Source organism: Myotis myotis, unplaced genomic scaffold (assembly GCF_014108235.1).
Source record: "Myotis myotis isolate mMyoMyo1 unplaced genomic scaffold, mMyoMyo1.p scaffold_m19_p_2, whole genome shotgun sequence".
In the NCBI taxonomy this organism is placed as follows: domain Eukaryota; kingdom Metazoa; phylum Chordata; class Mammalia; order Chiroptera; family Vespertilionidae; genus Myotis; species Myotis myotis.
This window is the reverse complement of record NW_023416324.1, coordinates 84,550,922-84,570,604: the sequence shown is the minus strand read 5'-3', so window position 1 is coordinate 84,570,604 and position 19,683 is coordinate 84,550,922. Positions and strand designations below refer to the sequence as shown.

Here is a 19,683-nt window from a genome sequence, read left to right as displayed (position 1 = left end):
TCAATGCCCAGATGAGAGATTATGTACAATAATGAATTATTTATTTTTATGAACATATTTTTTTGTGTCAAGCAACATGTAGCATAAATATGTATTTTGTGTTGAATAGAGAAGCCTATTTTAAGTTAAGTGGGTAAATGTAGTATGATCAACTGTAACTTTTACCAATCACATGGAAATTCCTTTATAAAAAATTTATAAAAAGAGAATGATCTATGACTAACTCAGTTTTGATGAAATGAAGAGATCTTAAGTTAAAGCCATGCAGTCTCTCTAAAATGAATGACTGTGCCCTTTTGTTTCTCCCTCCTATCTCATCCAGGTGCAGCAGTAGCAGGCATTTACCGAGTAGCAGGGAAGAACATGGCCCCTTTGGAAGCCCTGGTGTGGGGCGTTGGACAGACTGTACTGACATTGATCATCTCCTTTTCAAGGATCCTCGCCACACTTTGAGGTTTCTGTGGAAATGTCTGACCTTACATAAGGAAACAGATGTACAGATTCTCTGAAAATGGCATTGTTAGCAAGTGGGAATTAAATTATACAGGAATCCTGGAAGGAGCAGGTCGGAGCATAAGGCCTTGAGCTGTGTGGAAAGATTGCCCTCTGGTGTTCAAGTGATTGCACTACCGCACTGCACCTTACGTGCCTCCATCCCAGGCAAGGCGAATTACACTCTGAGAAGCTACAAGAAAACGCACCTTGTTTAGCTGCCAATCAGGTTAACATTGGTGTTGAATCATCGTTTTTAACAGTGTTGTGTTCAAGTTACAGGGACATTTTGAAGAATTGATATATGTGCCAAACTCTCTTCTTTTTTTTTATAAATTGGTCATGTGACAGTTTGCAAGTGTAAATGTAGATGAGACAAGTGCTGTGAAAGTGTTTGACATGAATTCAGGTCACGTAGTGAGACTTTGTAACTAAATCCTGTGTGAGTGCCGAATACCGAATTGTTTACTAGGAGATAATTTATTTTATTTTTAATGTTGAACTTTTCTGGGATTTAGGGCTTTAATATGGTTAGGCATTATTGTTATTTAATTTATGTGGAAAATAATATTAATGGAAAACTAGCTAAACTCTTTTAAGGACTCAAAGTAGATCTATAGGGTGCATCCTTTTCATGAACATAAATAATACTTTTAATAGTTTCCCTCATACATAAATGTTCTATTGATATGAATTAAAAAACTTTATCGGTAACACACATTGATTGTAGTTTGTGTGTCATAAAAATATTATTTGAAATTTTTCTTATAAATTCTGTTAGAAAACAAGTCTGAAATGCATGTTGCATTCTTTGACCCTCTAAAGAAAGTTTTGCCCTGTGTCTCATGGAGAAAACATCTTCACAGCTGTTCCCCAGTGGGGTTCTATGACTTGTTGCCTATGTCTTGATTTTTGACAAAGTGTAAGCAGTCTTTAATTCTGGAGTATTAACTATATTTAAAGAGTGGCCTAAATTAGGCTGTGAAAACAAAAAGCCTCATTTGTAGATAAGTAACAGTAAGTTATCTAGGGAGATTAATAAACTATCTTACTTTGGGTATGTGGTAACAAAATTTTACTTAGTAAGAATTGAGGAATTTAGTAAATCTGGCAGTCCATCTCAGTGTTTAAAACAGTACTGAAATATATTTGAGTGATTCATTTTAGTTCAGTTCTTGATTTATGCTAAGTTTATTAGAATGTGATGGCATTTATTAGAAATGAAAAAGTCTTTAGTATAAAATATTTTAAGAGATTTTGGCAACATATACTTGTTTTTAAGACTACAGGAAGTAAGGGAAACAGAACCTGCTTGAACTTATCCCCTCCTGACATTTTTTAAAACCAGGTACAATTATAAATGTTCTTACTCAAAGGAGAGCTATTGCAGAGAATGCTAAGTGAAGGACAATCCAGAAAAACATTGGCGTGCTTCAGCCTTGCTGCTTTAGAAACTGTTGGGTAACAAGTAGGTTCCTATTAGGTCCCATTCAAATTTAAGGCCTTTGCTACACAGGTCACTTTTCTTTCACCAAAAAAATAGTGAGGATTTGGTGGGAGAGGAGAAGCTACTTTTACCAGTAGGAAAGCCAATTTGGGGAATTTTCTAATTCTGTGGCTTGGAAATTTTTAAAAAAATAACAATTAGATCTATGCACTTAGAGATCTTTGAAGTAAATCTTAAAATTGATTTTAAATATGTATAACCCTGAAATTAATTTCATGTGTTCTTTATATTTTTGATGTTTTCCAAATTAAATTTAGGCATAAGTTTTCCAAATCAATTTGATTTATCCTTTTCTGTTAGTCTTGAATTCAGTGTTCTTTCTTTATGTTGGCTATTCTGTCAATAATTTAAAGTGTTTGTATTCTTTGAGAGGAATTACCAATAACATATTGAAGATGTACAAAATGAAAAATTTTAACATATAGTTATGTTGTGATTTAAGAAAGTTATCCTGGTAAGGTAATATGGAACATATGGTTCAGAATCAAAAATTAACCGGAAATAACTTGGTACATAAATATGTGAATGCATGGACCAAAGAGATTCAAACTCCCATTTTTACTCTTAGAATGGAAGTATAATTTGATATATAATAATTAGTTTGTAGAGTGTCCTAATCTTATTATCAAGTTGCTTTATATTATGAAGTGTGTGTGTGTGTGTGTGTGTGTGTGTGTGTGTGTGTGTACTTTTAATTTGTAGGGGAATTCTTGTTTTGTTTTTGCTGTTTTCAGCTCTTTCCATTGGGATTTTGTGCAACTGTCACTCTTTTGATGTTTTGAAATATAGTTGAATGGTGTGCATTGATGAAATTGTCTTAATAGATATTTCTATGTTGAGATTTTTTTTAAAGTTAGTGGTTTTCCTACAGATACAAGAAACATGTAATGATATATATCCACATACACCTATATATCATTATATATGTCCGCACAAAGCTGCCATGTATGAACGCAGTCTAGCTGGACAGCTGCTGTTCCAGGAACACATCCATGCTCTAGTGGAGAATTTGTTCAGCTGAATGATCTTTTAAATGGGTTTGAGATTTTTTAATTTGGGGAGATTTTTCTTGGTTTAATAGTGCTGGAGACCCTTGTTTTGATATGACAAAAGCTCTTATTGATGTATTTGCGTTACACTTCTTTAAAATGTGTATGTGATTTAGCGGTAAATTCTCTTTGATTAAAGCAGGAAGGATAGAGGAAATCATCTGCAGTTTACACATCTTTATTTTTTTTCATGTGTAGTAAAGTATTGCTGACAATGAAATCAGTTCCCCAAAGAAGAGACTCCTATATGCCCAAACTAGTTATTATTTAACATCCTGGTTAGAAATGCCCATAGGCCAGAGTTGAGTCAGGGGACCTCATCTAAACTATAAATAACGCTGAAAACCTTTAAATGAAGGAGGTGCAAATAATCTGCCCATGGGATGATTCCATGGGTTGTCTAGAATAAGGAAAGTCCTAAATGATGGCTATATTCAGTGCTTGCAGCTTAATTATTCTTACTGTAGACCTCAGTGTTTACCAAACAGTGTTATAGTTTGTAACCCAATGTACTAAGTGTTTGCAGCATTTAGTATTTCCATTCCCCTAAAAATTGTAAGGGTCTTATTTGTACTTTAAATGAGAAGTAAAGAAATGAGCTGCCCTGTATATCATGTATTTGTGATGTAAGGAACAAGGGTAATTTAAAATCAAAGAATATTGTTGGGAAAAGTCTTTAGAGAACTTTAATTAAGGTGAGGAGAGTGGGGCTGACATGTTAACATGCCCAAGCAGACACTTACACCAACTAATTCAATTGTTTAAATATTTTTGATGGACCTACTATGTATGTACAGAGCTGTATGGAGTATTTTCTATAGGAAGTACAAGGATGACTAAGATAGGATTCCTGCCCTTGAGTTCACCAAAAGCTAGCAAGATGGTTTTAAATCCTAAAAATACCAGAACAACATTTTGCTTCCTGATTCTAGTTGAGAGTTCAAGTCTCCCCCCCCTGCCCCAACCTCAAATTCTGATTTTCCCAGTTTATCTACAAAATGGAGTTTCGGTAACTGAGTTACCATCACTGTGACAGAGAGATAAGAATACTAGGCTGTAAGCCAGAGACATAAATGTGAACCCAGGCCCTGTTGCTTGTCAACTTTTTGTTCATGGATGGCAAAGCAGTAAATGTTCAACAATAAATGATAGTCCATAGAATTTTTTAAAGTATATTTTGCAGTGCTATTTAATATGTTGTTTTGTAAAATACATTTGTCTTCTTTCATTTCCACATTTTCTCTACATTTATTTTAAGAAGGAAAATTAACATAACCCTTATAATCTTGCTTCCTTTACCTCCTCTTTACCTCTTTATTTTTTTAAAATCAGCAGATACTCATCTAGGAGCATTTTTAGGGGTTGGTGGTAGTAAAAATGGCCAAAGCAAGCAGGATTAATTACAGGTTGTGTTTACCACTGGTTAAGATAGAAAAAGGTAGAGGTAGCCAATATTTACTCCTTTACCTTATCCTGCTACTTTCCTTGGATTCATTCAACCAACATTCATTGAATCTCTACTACATGCAACTTACCATGTGTTTAAGGATGAAGTGTCTCCTCTTCTGCCCCATGGGTGTTGGCTTCACAGCACAGTGCAAATTCTATAGAGAAACAAAAGAGTGTCTACCAAGTCCTTCCTTCATGGACCAAGGTGCTTCAGCTACTGTTCATTTGCTTTTACTTAAAAAGAAATACTGTTATTTTACATTTATGTCCATTTTATAATTCAAGAAGTAACAAAATGCTAAGAATATTTTCTCAAACTACTTCACTTTTGCTATTACAATTTTTCTCTCTCAGAAAATCTTAATTGGAATCTCTTCAAAGAGTTGTTATTTGTTTTTAAGATATGAAGAATGCAGAAAGTTATTTAAGAAATCCAAGTAGGCCTAGATTGCAGAGAAGTTTGGCAATACTTGGGTAACTGGGTAAATTGCTGTTTCTTTTCCTAAACAAAGTGAGACTCTCAGTGGTTAAAATTGACTACTTGTCAATTTTAATTTCCCTCAAGGGTCATTCCTTTTTGTAACATCTTAGCGGTAGACTCTCCAGGATAAGAGGGACATTATTTAGTTAAAAATGATGAAAAATTTCAAACATGTAGTAGCATTTTTGTAGCAGAGGGAAGTTTAAAGATAGGAAGACACATTGGAGGGGTGACACACAGAACAAAGGCATATCATGAATACTCAGTATTCTGTGAACAATTCCCCCTTGTGTTAAGAATATAAACTACACTGTGTGCATATGTGTCCTGCATGTTTACAGAATGTGGGGTTTCTTTACCTGTGAGACAACTTCCACAAAGCTTTGAAATCATTATGCGCGCGCGCGCGCGTGGTGTGTGTGTGTGTGTGTGTGTGTGTGTGTGTGTTGTGTGTGTTTTGCTGGTAGGTTTGCCCTTCTAACTTAAGGATCTCTGTTCAGTGTAAGAATACAGTGCTTTTGAGGTTGCTGAATAAATTATCTAAAAATGTATCTGAATTTGTTTTAGAGGAAGTAGTGCTTAATATATAAAGTATTTTCAATAATGTGGAGATGTATCAGTTAATACTTTATTAAATTAGTGGAAACACCCAAATTTCTGAGTGAACTGAACTGTGAACTGTAACCACCTCCTCTCCTGCATTTAGAGGACTCATCTTCACATTCTTTACATTCATTGCCTATATGTTGAAGCTATTTATTATAATCCTTTCTTGATTTGAGAACCAATTTAGCAATTTCTTAAAAATCTCCTCCCTCCACATAACTGTCATATGTTAGGGTTTAAACATATGTACAGTTTGTTAATAGAATGAGAAGTGCTGGTTTTGAAGAGAATGTGCTAGACACTAATGAGACAAATACTAAGGAGAGTCAAGAGAGCATGAACCTTTAACATATTGTTTTAGATTCTTTAGTGCACCTATATGCATTTTCCTTCAGAGGTAGCATGACTGCCCCCTTTTTGGGAATGCATTTAGAAATGTAACTGAAACTGGAAAGCAGTATAATATAAATATATAGAAAGAGGAGCTATTAACTCATAATTACCATAACAGGAACACCTTTGCTCCAAAATTGTTATATATTGGGAAATTCTAAAAAGCATCATTTTTTAGAGCCTTGTATAAATGAATGTTAAGTTGATAGTGTTACTGATGATGAAAAGTTTTCTTTGTGTTTAAATTAGTGTATTTGCACAGCATCACTAAGTATCTTTGGGAAGGAACATTTTAAAGTTTTCTCCATAGAAAGCAAAATAGAGGCACTTGATTGAATAGTAATAAAAATGATTTACTTTGAATAATGAATGAGTTGATAGTGTAATTGTTGACACTTTCTTAGTATTTGTGATATTGGATGCATTTACGATGGAGGAATTTTTGTATATTTTGGCGTTCTGCACACACACACGCACACACAAGCTCTACACATTGAGATGAACAATATGAAGTTCCACAGTATTTCATTTTAGTCGTATAACTTGGTAAAATTCATATGATTCTACCATAAAGTATTAACTCCTGACTCTAGTCATTTTATGATGAGAGAATCGATTTTATCTTGAAGTTAACCAACTAAAATGTTTTTATTTAAAGATCAAAAACATAGTTTACCTGATAGGTATTAAAAGACTCTCTTTCAAATTGTAACTCTCAGACTACTGATGAATCGTTTAGTAAACCACAGTACCATTTTTAAAGCTAAATGATGTCTCAGTACCTTGGAAGTTAAGATACTTTTTCAAAGTGAATCTAGTGAGATTCAGGATTGGTACACCTGTTAATGGGGATTCAGCATTAAGGAGAGTGTAATAGAATCACCTGTGGTTTAATAAAAATCAGTTATTTTGCTATTGACGATGACAGATGACGACTTTCATTACATTTTCATGATGTGGTATTTGTCTCTCTTTTTTAAAAAGTAAGTTTGAAATGGGAAAAATGTAGTCAAGACAAAAGTGGGATTTTAAAATTTAATTTTGTTGTAAACTAGAGATTCTAGTATAAACAGTGTTAGTTTTATATTGTAGTACAAGGGCGGACATTTTATGTAACCTTTAGAAATATGTTTACCATCAGGGATTTATTTTTGCTATCCAAATACTTAATGTACTGTGAAGCTTAAGGACAGGAGGAATAAGCGCTAGAGGGGTAATGCACAAAAACAAAGGCCTATCTGATGAAGTACCCTACGTTATGTGAACACAATTTCCCCTTCTGTTAAGACTATAAACTACACTGTATGAGTATGTGTACTGCATGTTTACATAATACAGCTTAATTTTGAAGGATTATTTTAAAAAAACTATGTTTATGTATAATACCTAACAGTCTGTAAATATTGTATACTATTGATTTTTAATTTTATATAAGCAATTTTTTAATTTCCCAATTCATGTACAAATCTCATTGTATATATAGCATAATTTCCTGGAGAACACAAATTTTGCGGTGAATTGTATTATTTTAACTGGTAAGCATCAGGTTAGCCTTAGCGATCTTGATTTTTGTTTTAAATTATTTTTACCGCTCATTTTCTTCAAAGGGCAGCAATAAACATATGCAAGTTCTTTTTGATTATAGACAGTTGGTCTACAAAGACGAGACCTAGGTTCCAATTCATGGCTTTAAAAAAAAGATGCACAATTAATATCATCCACTGTCTAATCACAGGACCATTTCTAAGGTCCATGTGTGTTTCTCCTCTTTGTAACATACAGGGTGATTCTACTGATACACACAAAACAACTGTTAAAAGTGAATCCAGCACTTAAATGTCATAACACAGAATTTATTGGATTAAAAATTTGTAATATACAGTATTTTAATAAAGTTTCTGTATTCTATTTCATGCACTTATATATAAATAAATCTGTCTTTAAAAGCTTTATGGGATGTGTGATTCTTGATAACATCTTTTCAGTTCTCTATGAACTCCAAGGTTCTCTATGAACTCCATATGTTCTCTATGAACTCCAAGGTTCTCTATAAATTCTCTATGAACTCCAGTGTTCTCTCTCACCCTTTTGTCAGTTTTTCTGGGGCAGTTTGGCATAGGGCTTTTGGAGGTAGTGCTGAAATGTAATTATGAAATCTGAAAGACCAACTTGGCCTAGTTTATAGTTTTTCCTGGGACCAGTCACAGGACACATAAGCGTCCACCTCTAAGAGTTACTGTTTTAAACAGCATGCTATCGCCCTAGCCGGTTTGGCTCAGTGGATAGAGTGTCAGCCCTCAGGTGGAAGGTTCCCGGGTCTGATTCTCGTCAAGGGCACATACCTTGGTTGCAGGTTCCCAGCCCTGGTCAAGGTGCATGTAGGAGGCAACCAGTCGATGTGTCTCTCTCACATCGATGTCTCTCTCTCCCTCCCACTCTCAAAATTAACTGGAAAAATATCCTCAGGTGAGGATTAACAAAATATAAAATACTTAAAAAGCATACTATCACTTTCAATAATAAATGACTACTGTTTATCAAGTGCTTACATTAGACACTTACTGTAATCCTTCAGGTTAAGTGTTTTATCCCTACTTTACAGGTGAAGAATTTGAGGTTCTGAGAAGATGAAAACTTCTCAAGGTCACATAGGCAATAATGCTTATTTGAGGTTTTCTTACTCTTACCTGTGTTTTTCCCCCACTATGCTATGTGAGGGGTTTCTACAGAGTATTCTGGGAACTCTTATCTGTAATGAGATAAGGTCTCATTATTGAAGAGAAGATGGAATTATGGGGATTGAAAATGATTAACTCAGGATTTGTATTGTCAAATTTATGCATAGTTTAAATTTTTGTTAGGGATTTCTAAGGGATGGTACTAATTACTCAACGAAGCTTAGCTGTTCTGTCTGAGAAAAGGGTGGTGCTGACTGTAAGTGGTACAGCCTTGCTGGAATAAAGACTAGCTTAACTTTTAAAACTGGGCAGGCAAAATGGAAGTGAATGTTTCTTCATATACATTGACAGTTTATGTAATTACTAAATTGAAGTGTATTTCCTTTTTTTCTAGGTAACTGTTTCAGCCATAGAATTATACAATTATTAAACAATTTTTCTTCCTATGAGTCTGAAAAAGTTCTTGAACAAAATATAAATCTTGAGATTAAAAAAAATTTCTATTTTGATTCTACCACCTTTGGCCCTTGAAGTAATATTTTGTAAATTTTTGTAATAGGTAATCTATCTGGGTATTTTGACATTTACTGAGCATTGAAAAAATGCATCAGATTCCAGATTTAGTGCCACCTATGTAGACAAGACCAGTATGAAAGGTAATCTAGAAGAAAGATGCTCAGGTTTCACACTGAGCTTTATGATGCAGAATGAGTCCTGGTCATATTTACTGAATATGTACTTGTCTCTGTTTAGAAGTTAAATTGTTAATTCATAACATAGTACCTAAAGTCCTATATAATAAAAGCCTAATGTGCTAAATGTCCAGTTATCCGGTCATCCATTCAACCAATCAAAGTGTAATATGCTAATGATATGATAAGGCCACTCAACCGCTCGCTTTGATGTGCACTGACCACCAGGAGGCAGAAGTCGACCAGTCGCTCCAACTGGTGGGTTAGCTTGATGCTGGAGTCCAGCCAATTGTGACTGAGTGAGACAGGCCGGACATGCCCTGGAGCCCTCCCGCAGCCCCTCCCCAGCTGACCAACCTCCCTCATCCCTCCATGGCCCCAATCGTGCACTGGTGGGATCCCTCGGCCTGGCCTGCTCCCTCACAATCCAGGACCCCTCGGGGGATGTCAGAGACCCGGTTTCTGCCCAACCCCGCAGGCCAGGCCAAGGGACCCCACTAGTGCACAAATTTGTGCACCGGGCCTCTGGTTAGGGTATAAAGAAAAGTAAACAGACCTCTGGTAATTCTCTGAGGAGTAGAATTTGGATTCACCTCCAGCTTCCAAAGGAACTTTAACAGAAGAATCCATCCCATTCCACTGTTCCTATTTATCTCCCCTTAATTTTCCATTGAATTTCTTGTCATCATACATTTTTTTTGCCCAATTTTATGAATATTCAGCCTTAGACTGTTTTGCAAAATAAAATTGCATCAAGTGATTTTCTTGCAAAGCAGGAGTTTCATCACTAGATGGTGCAGTGGTTCTATTTTTACTTTCCCTCTTTTTTTTTTTTTTTTTTTTGTCTTGGACTTTCTTACCTAAAAACCCATATTAACTTAGTCTGTACTTTTGTCCATTCTTACCTAAGATTAACTTTTAATGGGACAACATCATTTGTACTTCATACCCATAGGTTGCATCTAATGTTATCTTTTTCCGATAAAAGTACACATGAGAAAATTAAATAAGGGAAAAGTCAAGAGTGTCTACATGTTATCACTAACAAATTTAACTTTCTTCAAAGAATGTTAAAATATGGTGTTCAAGGTTTATTTACAAATCAGAAAATTACATTAATTTTGATAAGTTATTTATTAATCTGGATCTTGATTTATGTGTTTTTCTTAAATCTGTCATTCTAACTCTAAATGCATAATGGTTTTTATCTAATGTAATAGTTTATACTTTAGTGACATTTACTAGTAGTTACATAGTTGGTCAACTTGTTGGGATAAAAGCAAATACACCAACTTAACACAATCCTTGTATTGTGAGACTTGGTTTTAAGTTCTTGCTCTGCCATTTAATGTTTGAACTTGGCCAAGTTATTATACTCCCAGAATTGTCAGTTTTCCTCATCTGTACACAAGGATAATATATCCTGTTGCATACAGTGGGTGCTCAGCAAACGCTCTACTTTATCCCATTGGCCGCCTCTTCTCGTGCATGTGTGCACATAGAAGGATGGTGTAGTTCTGGATTTTGTTGTAAGTTTCGGTATAAGTCTAGATAACTCTATTTCAAAGTCAGCTGGATTCCATTTCTGTGCAGGTCACAGTGCATTTTCAGAGAGGACAGTTTCAGGTTTAAACTATCGAATTGTGTGCTGCACTGGCAGCAAAGTCTGTGGAGGGAATTTTTTACAAACAGACCTCAGTGGACAGAGCCTGGCTAGAAAACAGAATGGACAAACTTGCTCAGCTAGCAAATTCCTTGCATTCTTTAACCCTAATATGTACAAAAGGAGGAAGCCAAAGCAGCCAACATAAATTAAATCCACCAAAAGATGGCCATGACTCCTCTCCGCTGTGCACAGTCACCAACCAGCTCAGATCCTGCTTGCAAGTGGGCTTCTCAACTTTGTTTATTGCTCTGCAGAGACAGCCTATGTTTCGCACTTAAAGATGTGTTGCTGTTCTTTTCAGATCCAGGATTTTTGACCTTAAAAGCACACATCTCACTCCACAGCATGGTCTGTGGCAGCTGTGGAGACAAACATGCCCATAGACCAGCTGTGGGCAAACTACGGCCCGCGGGCCGGATCCGGCCCGATCGGCTGTTCTATCCGGCCCGTGGAGCCGAAAGAGCGGAGGGTTCTCTTGCTCTCCCCTCCGCTCCTTCACCAGCAGCAGTGTTAACATGTATTAGTTCACACAAACACTCCATCCATGCTTTTGTTCCGGCCCTCCGGTCCAGTTTAAGAACCCATTGTGGCCCTTGAGTCAAAAAGTTTGCCCACCCCTGCTATAGACTCTAGGTCTTAAAGAAATCAGGACTGAACTTAAGAGATTAGAGATGAGGACCAGATTTTCATATAACACCTCTCCTGTTCCTTTGCTTATTTTTTATGGTAATAGTTGTTGGTGGATGACTTTAAGATACAAGAAGACATGTGTTATCTCTGATGTGGAAAATAGGTAAAGAGATGTCTGGGAGATGTAGGGCTCAGGGAACAATTATGAGAGACCAGATTTGAAAGTCCCGTGTTTGTTCACTGAGTGGGGAAGGGGTCAGACCTGGGTCTTCTCCCTGTTTCTGACGCCCCTGCACGTGAGACCTCACATGTCAATTTCCTCTGTAATAAACATGGAAAGGGATTGGCTCCTTTTGTCTTCTCTTAAATGTAGACTGAAACTTTTAATGGGACAACATCAATATAGGTCTGTTATGTTCGTACTTTCCTGGGCCAGGGCCAGTGTGGCATCAGGAACTTGACATTTGCCAAACCTACTGTTGCCTTCAGATTTCTTGCTTGAGCTTTTGCAAGATGAATGAAAAGGGACGAGAATTTCAAATCTCAACCAAAACTTCTGGGTTTTTAAAATGAGTATCTTTAGGAAATATGCAAAGCCTATGTTATTGACAGGGTCATGCTTGAAACAATGTTGATATTGAACTTTTACTCTCAAACCATTTTCACATCTATTGTCTCATTTTATCTTCACAATTTGTACTTATTTGAGGGAAAATGTCCATTTTTTTTTCCCCCTTTACAAAGCCACTTACCTGGCTAAACACAAGTCTTTTATGAGACCAGGGCAGCTGTTTGGACAAATGTTAATAATTAAAAACAGACCTAAAAGAGACTCAGCAGCTTAGAACCTGGACCCAGGTAGTCTCCGGAAGCCTGAAGAGATCTCCTTGGAAACTGACCGCTTCCTGGGTAACCCATGACCAGCTGATTCTCCTGCCATTGTGCTTCGACTTAAGACTTCTTATGAAAGGACACAGAAAGGCCCAGATGTGTTCACATGAGATCTTATTGGGGAGTTAACCTGTTTTCTCCTACCAGGAATATTTCCCTTGTGATGGATGCCTTCAGTCCTAAGATTTACATGCCATTGTTGACAGAATGCTCATATCAATGGGAGTGCCATCATACTTAATTGAGGTTTTTCAAGATTTAGCTTAACTCAGCAGATTATTTATTTCATAAATAAAATAGCATGATTTTCAGAGACTCTTCCTTTACCTTAACTGGTTTAATGTACACCGTTAATTATCTGGACAGGAAAAGTTGCCAAGTCAAAGAAAACATTTCAGTGTTCCTGGACATAGAAATGGGAAGCGGTGTTTTAGAGACGTCTGCAGACGCGGGCCTGCAGTATGTCAGCAGCAGGTTTGTCGGCCATAGTGGAAAAAATGAACAACCTGCTGATTAACCTCAGAATCAGGATCAAGTTAAAACACATCCACCCATGACATCAGAACTCTGCAGTATCTGAAACTGTATTGGGGAAACTTTTAAAAGCTTGAACTGAAATTTAGATTACAATAGTGCCCATAAATAAAGACGAGGTCAACATGGGTCAACCCCTCCACAATGGGAGAAACAAAAGGCAGATAACAAATTGGTGAATAACCCCTCAAGAATTTTTGCCTGACATTGAAATTTGTGCCGCCTTATAAATTCGCTTTCTTTGTTTAAAGCACTTCTTTCTGAAATATATATAAGCTTTGTCTTCACTCACCATATCTGGAAGGCGGTAGAGGTGGTCACATGTCCAGGGACTTCTTTGCATGCAGAGTAGATGAAGAATTAAGATGGATCAAGTAGATTTGGGTTGTTTCCAAAAGAACACTCCAAAAAGTTAACAAAATAAGCTCTTGAAATAGGCTTTGTTATGAAAGCAGGGCTTTTTTCATAAGCTAAAATGAGGACAATCAAGCTAAAAATAACTAAAAATTATTATTTTTCTTAAATATCCATGCAGTGTCTTTAATATTGGAAGACATCAGCTGTTAACTTGAGAAGTGTATCAAATCATTTGGTAGGGTTCCAGTTTTATGATATCCACCTCAAGGAATTTTATGGTATCTTGGCTGTTACTAACCCAGACTGGACTCATTATTTGGTCCAAAGCTACCAATAATTGTTGCTTTTAAGACAGTGATAAATTTGCTAAAAGTAAGGCCTAATCACTGTAAATTTTCCTAATCTTAGCACTTTTTAAGCCACAACGAAACAGGGGTTAGACTAAATGTAAGTAGCATTTATAAAGTGTGTTCTGAAGGTCACCAACTGGGAGAGGCTCTTGAGAAAAAAAAAGAAATTCCTAAACAAATAATTTTGAAAAAACTTGCCTTTTATATTTCTGTCTTAGAGAGTCACAATCCACACAAACTTATCGAAGTCTTTGAAAAGCTTTGAGTTAAGAACCTAATTGTCCTGGCCAGTGTGACTCAGTTGGTTGAACATCGTCTAGTGCACCAAAAGGTTGCCAGTTCAATTCCAGGTCAGGGCACATGCCCCAGCTTCATGTAGGAGGCAGCCAATTGAAACACGTTAGTGTTTCCCTCTCCCTCTCCCTCTCCCTCTCTCTCTCCCTCCTCTTCTCCCTGCCTCTCTCTCTAAAAATAAAAAGTATTTTTGAAAAAGAACCCTAATTGACTTTGTTTAATGACCATGAATTCTCAGAAAATGTGTACAGTATATAGTAATATGAGAAATCTCGCTAGCTAATCCTGTTGTCCCCGGAAAGCATTTCTAAGCATATTTTCAGGTTCTTCCCAGTGTCCCCATTCCAAAGATCTCTGGATTATCACACTAAGCCTGAACCAAGGTTTTAATATCTCAATTTTAATTTGTTTTTAATTCCTCTCTAGCCTCCAGTGTATGCTGCCCTTCTCCCACCCTATGATGTCATGTTTGGCAGATCTTTGCCAGGCACCAGGCACTTCCGAACTTGCATGTCCTTCTGGGGCTTCCCAGACCTAATTCCCCTGAGGGCAATCACTGCTCATGGCCCAGGCTCAAGTTGGTCATATTCAATGGGACCCTCATATAAAATCCAAGGTAGCATCTGGCAAATATCAAATGAGAGCTGCAGACTAAATGCCACAGCATTTTAGCAAAGGGAGAGGCCCCTGGGGGCTGGAAAGGTCAGGGACAGCTGCACGGGTGACTTGGCAATAGGACAGGCCTTGGAGGTTATTACAAAAAGCCTATCTGGACAAGGAAAGTGAAAGGCCATACTTCAGGATGGAGAACAACAGAAAGCCAGGTCAGGGATGGGGGTATGCCATGTGAGTCAGACAGGCGAGGCTGAAGGGGGAGACAGGACTGAAAGGTAAATGGACACTCAATATGAGAGCCCTGCCCCAAGCATATAAACTTGAATTTTATTCTCTAGGCAGAGGAAACCCATTGAAAGGGAAGTCCACTTCCACCTGAAATTAGAGGAAAAGCAGGTGATGGGGTGCCATCACCTGCTCTCACATCGTTTTAGTGTCTGCTTCCTGGTATTAGCAGAGAGAACAGGAGCCCTGGGTCAGATCCCTTATGATAACCCGCCTTTGCCACTTTTTACTGCCACTTACTTTATGATCTTGAGAAAGTTTCTGAATCTCGCAGAAGCTTGGTTTCCTCGTGTATGAAATGATTTTCAAAGCCATCTTGTTAGGTTGTTGTAAGGCTTAAACATGTAAAGAGCTGTGCTGTGGGAATGAGACGTGGCTACAGACGTACTACTAAAGCCTGCACTGGAGTCATTCTGACCTGCAATACACGAAGCACCGTTTTCCTGGGACAATGACAGGCAGGCACACCACCTGGCCATCCACTTGCCCTTGGCAGGACCCCTGAGCCCACATGGCCCTAATGGCCCACAACAGAGAGAATCATGCTGCTAATGCATTTTTTCTTATTCACTTGAGTTGCTGCTTTGGGTTGCTGTTGAGTGCTTATCTCTCTGTTTTCTTCATTAGCATTAGTGTTAGCTGTCAACAGACAGAAGCAGCCACCTGGGCTGGCTCTGGTGTACTGACTTCTTGAAAGCCAACCTGACCCATTACCTTCCCTGTAAAGAGGCCTTCAGGGGGAGGTGAAACCAACTGATCCCAACCTGGCAGGTTTTGCCTGCAGCTGGAAAACTAAAATTCCCTTTGTAGCATCTCCCTTTCTTCTTTCTTTTTTAAAAAAAATATATTTTATTGATTTTTTACAGAGAGGAAGGGAGAGGGATAGAGAGTTAGAAACATCAATCAACTGCCTCCTGCACACCTCCTACTGGGGATGTGCCTGCAACCAAGGTACATGCCCTTGACCAGAATCAAACCTGGGACCTTTCAGTCCACAAGCCGACGCTCTATCCACTAAGCCAAACCGGTTAGGGCCTCCCTTTCTTCTTTTAAAGTCTGTTAGTTGGGGAAGGGAATGCCTGATGAGAATCCACTGCAAAATCTCTTATCTGGATACTACTTGGTGCCCAAGGCAAGATAAATAAGTAAAAGTAAATTCTTATATGTGAGCATTTATTTTCAACTATAAGACTCTTAGCAAATAGTTCTTACTAGCCCCAAATTTATTTATGTTTTTTGATTTTCTGTTTTTCTCCATACCCTATTGCTACCTGTCAGGATCTTTAATTTACTTCCTCCCCTCAACCCAGACTCTCCAGAATAAAGGCCTTATCTCACTTGATCATGTGTCCAGGTGGTTCCTTGTCTCTGACTCTGCTTCCACACATCCCACCTCCCCACAGGCACAGCACCCACCTCACAGCTACTCCAGATGCACTTGGACTTCATTCCTGGGGAAAGACTCCCAGTCATAGGGAAAAAAGCCAGTGGAGAAGGAGGCAAAGGAGGGAGAAAAGGGGAAGGAGAGAGAGAGAGAGAGAGAGAGAGAGAGAGAGAGAGAGAGAGAGAGAGGGGCTGATTGTTGTGGCAAAGTCTCAAGGAGAGAAAATAACCTCAAGAAGGTCACCTAGGTTTTGGGACAGGGAATGACCTGATAGGACATCTCTTCTAATGACACGGTAGGTGGTTGAGAATAAGATTGAGTGTGGCTGAAGGTAAGTGGTATAATCTTCATATTATAATGAAACTAGAGGCCTGATGCACAAAATTCATGCATGGGTAGGGTCCCTAGGCCTGGCCAGCAATCAGGGCCAATCTGTGGGGCGACCAGGGGGGCGATTGGGGAAGCCCCCTGCTGGCACCTGCCTTGGCTGGCCTGGGGCCTGCGGGCTGGGGGCAGCTCCTGCATTAAGCATCTGCCCCCTGGGGTCAGTTTGCATCATAGTGACCGGTCATTCTGCCGTTCGATCGATTTGCATATTAGGCTTTTATTATATAGGACTAGAGGCCCAGTGCACAAAAGTTTGTGCACTCGGGCAGGGGGGCGTACCTCAGCCCAGCCTGTGCCCTCTTGCAGTCTGGGACCCCTCGGGGGATGACCACCTGCTGGCTTACGCCTGTTCCCCGGGGAGATTGGGCCTAATCTGGCAATCAGACATCCCTCTGGCAGCCCAGGAGCCCTTGGGGGATGTCCACTTGCCAGCGGGGAGCAGGCCTAAGCTGCAGTGACATTCTTAGTGCTGCTGAGGAGGCAGGAGAGGCTCCCACCACCACCACTGTGCTGGCAGCCATCAGCCTGGTTTGTGGCTGAGCAGAGCTCCTCCTGTGGGAGTGCGCTGATCACCAGGGGGCACCTCCTGCATTGAGCGTCTGCCCCCTGGTGGTCAGTGTGTGTCATAGTGACCAGTCATTCCCAGTCGTTCTGCTGTTAGGGTCAGTTTGCATATTATCCTTTTATTATATAGGATAGAGGCCTGGTGCATGGGTGGGGGCTGGCTGGTTTGCCCTGAAGGGTGTCCCGGATCAGGGTGAGCATCCCGCTGGGGTGCCTGGCCAGCCTGGGTGAGGGGCTGATGGCTATTTGAAGCTGGTCACACCCCCTTCAGGGTGGGGGTTCCCACTGGCCTGGCCAGTCTGGGTGAGGGGCTGATGGCTGTTTGCAGGCTGGTCACAGGCCAACCCCCCAGTGGGGACCCTCACCCCATGAAGGTTTGACCAGTCTGGGTGAGGGGCTGATGGCTGTTTACAGGCTGGCCATACCGTCTTTAGGGTGGGGGGTCCCCACTGGGGTGCGTGGCCAGTCCGGGTGAGGGGTTGAGGGCCGTTTTGAGGTTGGCCAAGCCCCCCCGGCGACGGAAGCTCCCAGCCTCTCCTTTTTTTTTTTAAATTTTTTATTCTGGGATTTATTTACCTTCTATAATTGAAACTTTGTAGCCTTGAGAGGAGCTAGAGCCGGCCAGGGTGGGTGGGAGGGAAGCCTCCTGCTCGCTACAGCTCCGTGGCCATGGCCAGCTGAAAGCAGGTATCTGGGGTTTATTTACCTTCTATAATTAAAACTTTGTTGCTTTGAGTGGAGCTCAGAGCCCACTGGGGCAAGCAGGAAGCTTAGCTTCCTCCATCATTGGGGCAACCAAGCCTCCTGCTTGCTCCAGTTCCGTGGCTGCTGGCCGCCATCTTGGTTGGGCTAATTTGCATATAATCGCTCTGATTGGCTGGTGGGCATGGCTTAAGGCATAGAGAAGGTACGGTCAATTTGCATGTTTGTCTTTTATTAGTATAGATTACATCTATCATCTATCTATCTATTTTATCTATCTATCTATCTATCTATCTAGCCATCATCTAATGTCTCCCCTTCTCTTTAAGAAGTAAAAGCATAGAGTCAGGATGGTTCTGTGCTTGGTTTAATGATTCTTGCTGTTGGCTCCTGGTGTGACTATTAATTGTGTGCATCCTGGTCTTATGGAGAGTGGGGTAATTTTCACAAAGAACATTTCTCATCCATGTTTTAATTCTTGTATGTCCCAGAAGGCCAAGTGCTGCTAAAATTTTAAAGGCTGTATTTTACCTCTTCAACTTCCCTGCTGATTAATTGCTTTTATAATAAAATATCAGATCTTTCCAATCAACTCGATACCAGCAGGGTACCCAGACTATCTGCCTGGATTTACCGCTAGGTCTTCAGAGGCTTTAGTGCTAGGCAATAAGCAAACTAAAAATAGCTACATCAATAAATAATTTATGGAGCAAATAATGTGCTCTTCATATAAATTGATAGGAGGGTTCTCATGAATTATCTCCGCAGTGAGTAAAACATTTTTCTTTGTTTTATGAAAAACATTAAACAGCTTAAAGCTGCACTAAGACTTTTGGGTACATTACAGCAATAGTTAATGAATGGTAGATTAGGTAACTATCACATCATTGTTAAATTTCTTGAACTTGATAACTTTACTGTGGCTATGTAAGAGGGCATCTTTATCTCAAGCAAACACTGGTGCATTCAGGGGTAAAGGGGAATAATCCTATATAATAAAGAAGTAATATGCTAATTAGACCGAACAGCAGAGCAAGTCCTGATGACCTTCCCTATGAAGCCGGGGCTATGAGGCCCAGCCGAGGCAGGTGGGGCTGTGAGGGCCTAGCCCCTTGCACAAATTTCAGGCCTCTAGTTGTATATAACCTACTCTCAAATAATTTAGGGGCAAACATATACATGGAGAGAGAGAGAGAGAGATGAGAAAATACATGTGGACCAACATTAAAATCTGAGTAAAGAGTATATGAGTTATTTGTATTATTTTAGCAACTTTATGAAACTGAAGTGATCTCAAATAAGAAGCTTAAAATATGTATTTATAATGCATATACCTATAGTATGTAATATATATGTGTGTGTATAGTATAGTATAGTATATATAGAATATAATATAGCTATAGTATAAAATTTACCCTTGTTTTGAAATTAACCTTTAGATTGAGGTTGATATTTCCATGGAAAAGGTTGAGTTGGATGACTAGTTTCAGGTGCATTTGCAATCTGTAGCCTGTGTTGGGTGGCTGCTTCCCCACCAGGCGTCCAGTAAATGCTGCAGCCTTGAGAATGACAACCTGAGTTTCTCACTGGGAGCTGAAGTTTGGTTTCCTTGTTTATTGAGCTACCTGATTATCATGGAGAGAGAACATGCAAGGGCTCCTGCCCAGGCTCTGCAAA

The 19,683-nt window shown here is 39.2% G+C and overlaps 1 protein-coding gene across 1 annotated transcript in view; it reads left to right on the top strand.

The window, feature by feature from the left end:
* TMEM170B (transmembrane protein 170B) overlaps positions 1 to 7,929 on the top strand; it is a 42,522-nt gene extending 34,593 nt beyond the window's left edge. Inside the window, exon 3 of the mRNA XM_036350479.1 lies at positions 323 to 7,929. Within this exon, the coding sequence (XP_036206372.1) occupies positions 323 to 453 (131 nt within the window). The 3' untranslated portion in view covers positions 454 to 7,929. The remainder of the gene's footprint in view (positions 1 to 322) is intronic.
* Positions 7,930 to 19,683: the final 11,754 nt, after the last annotated feature.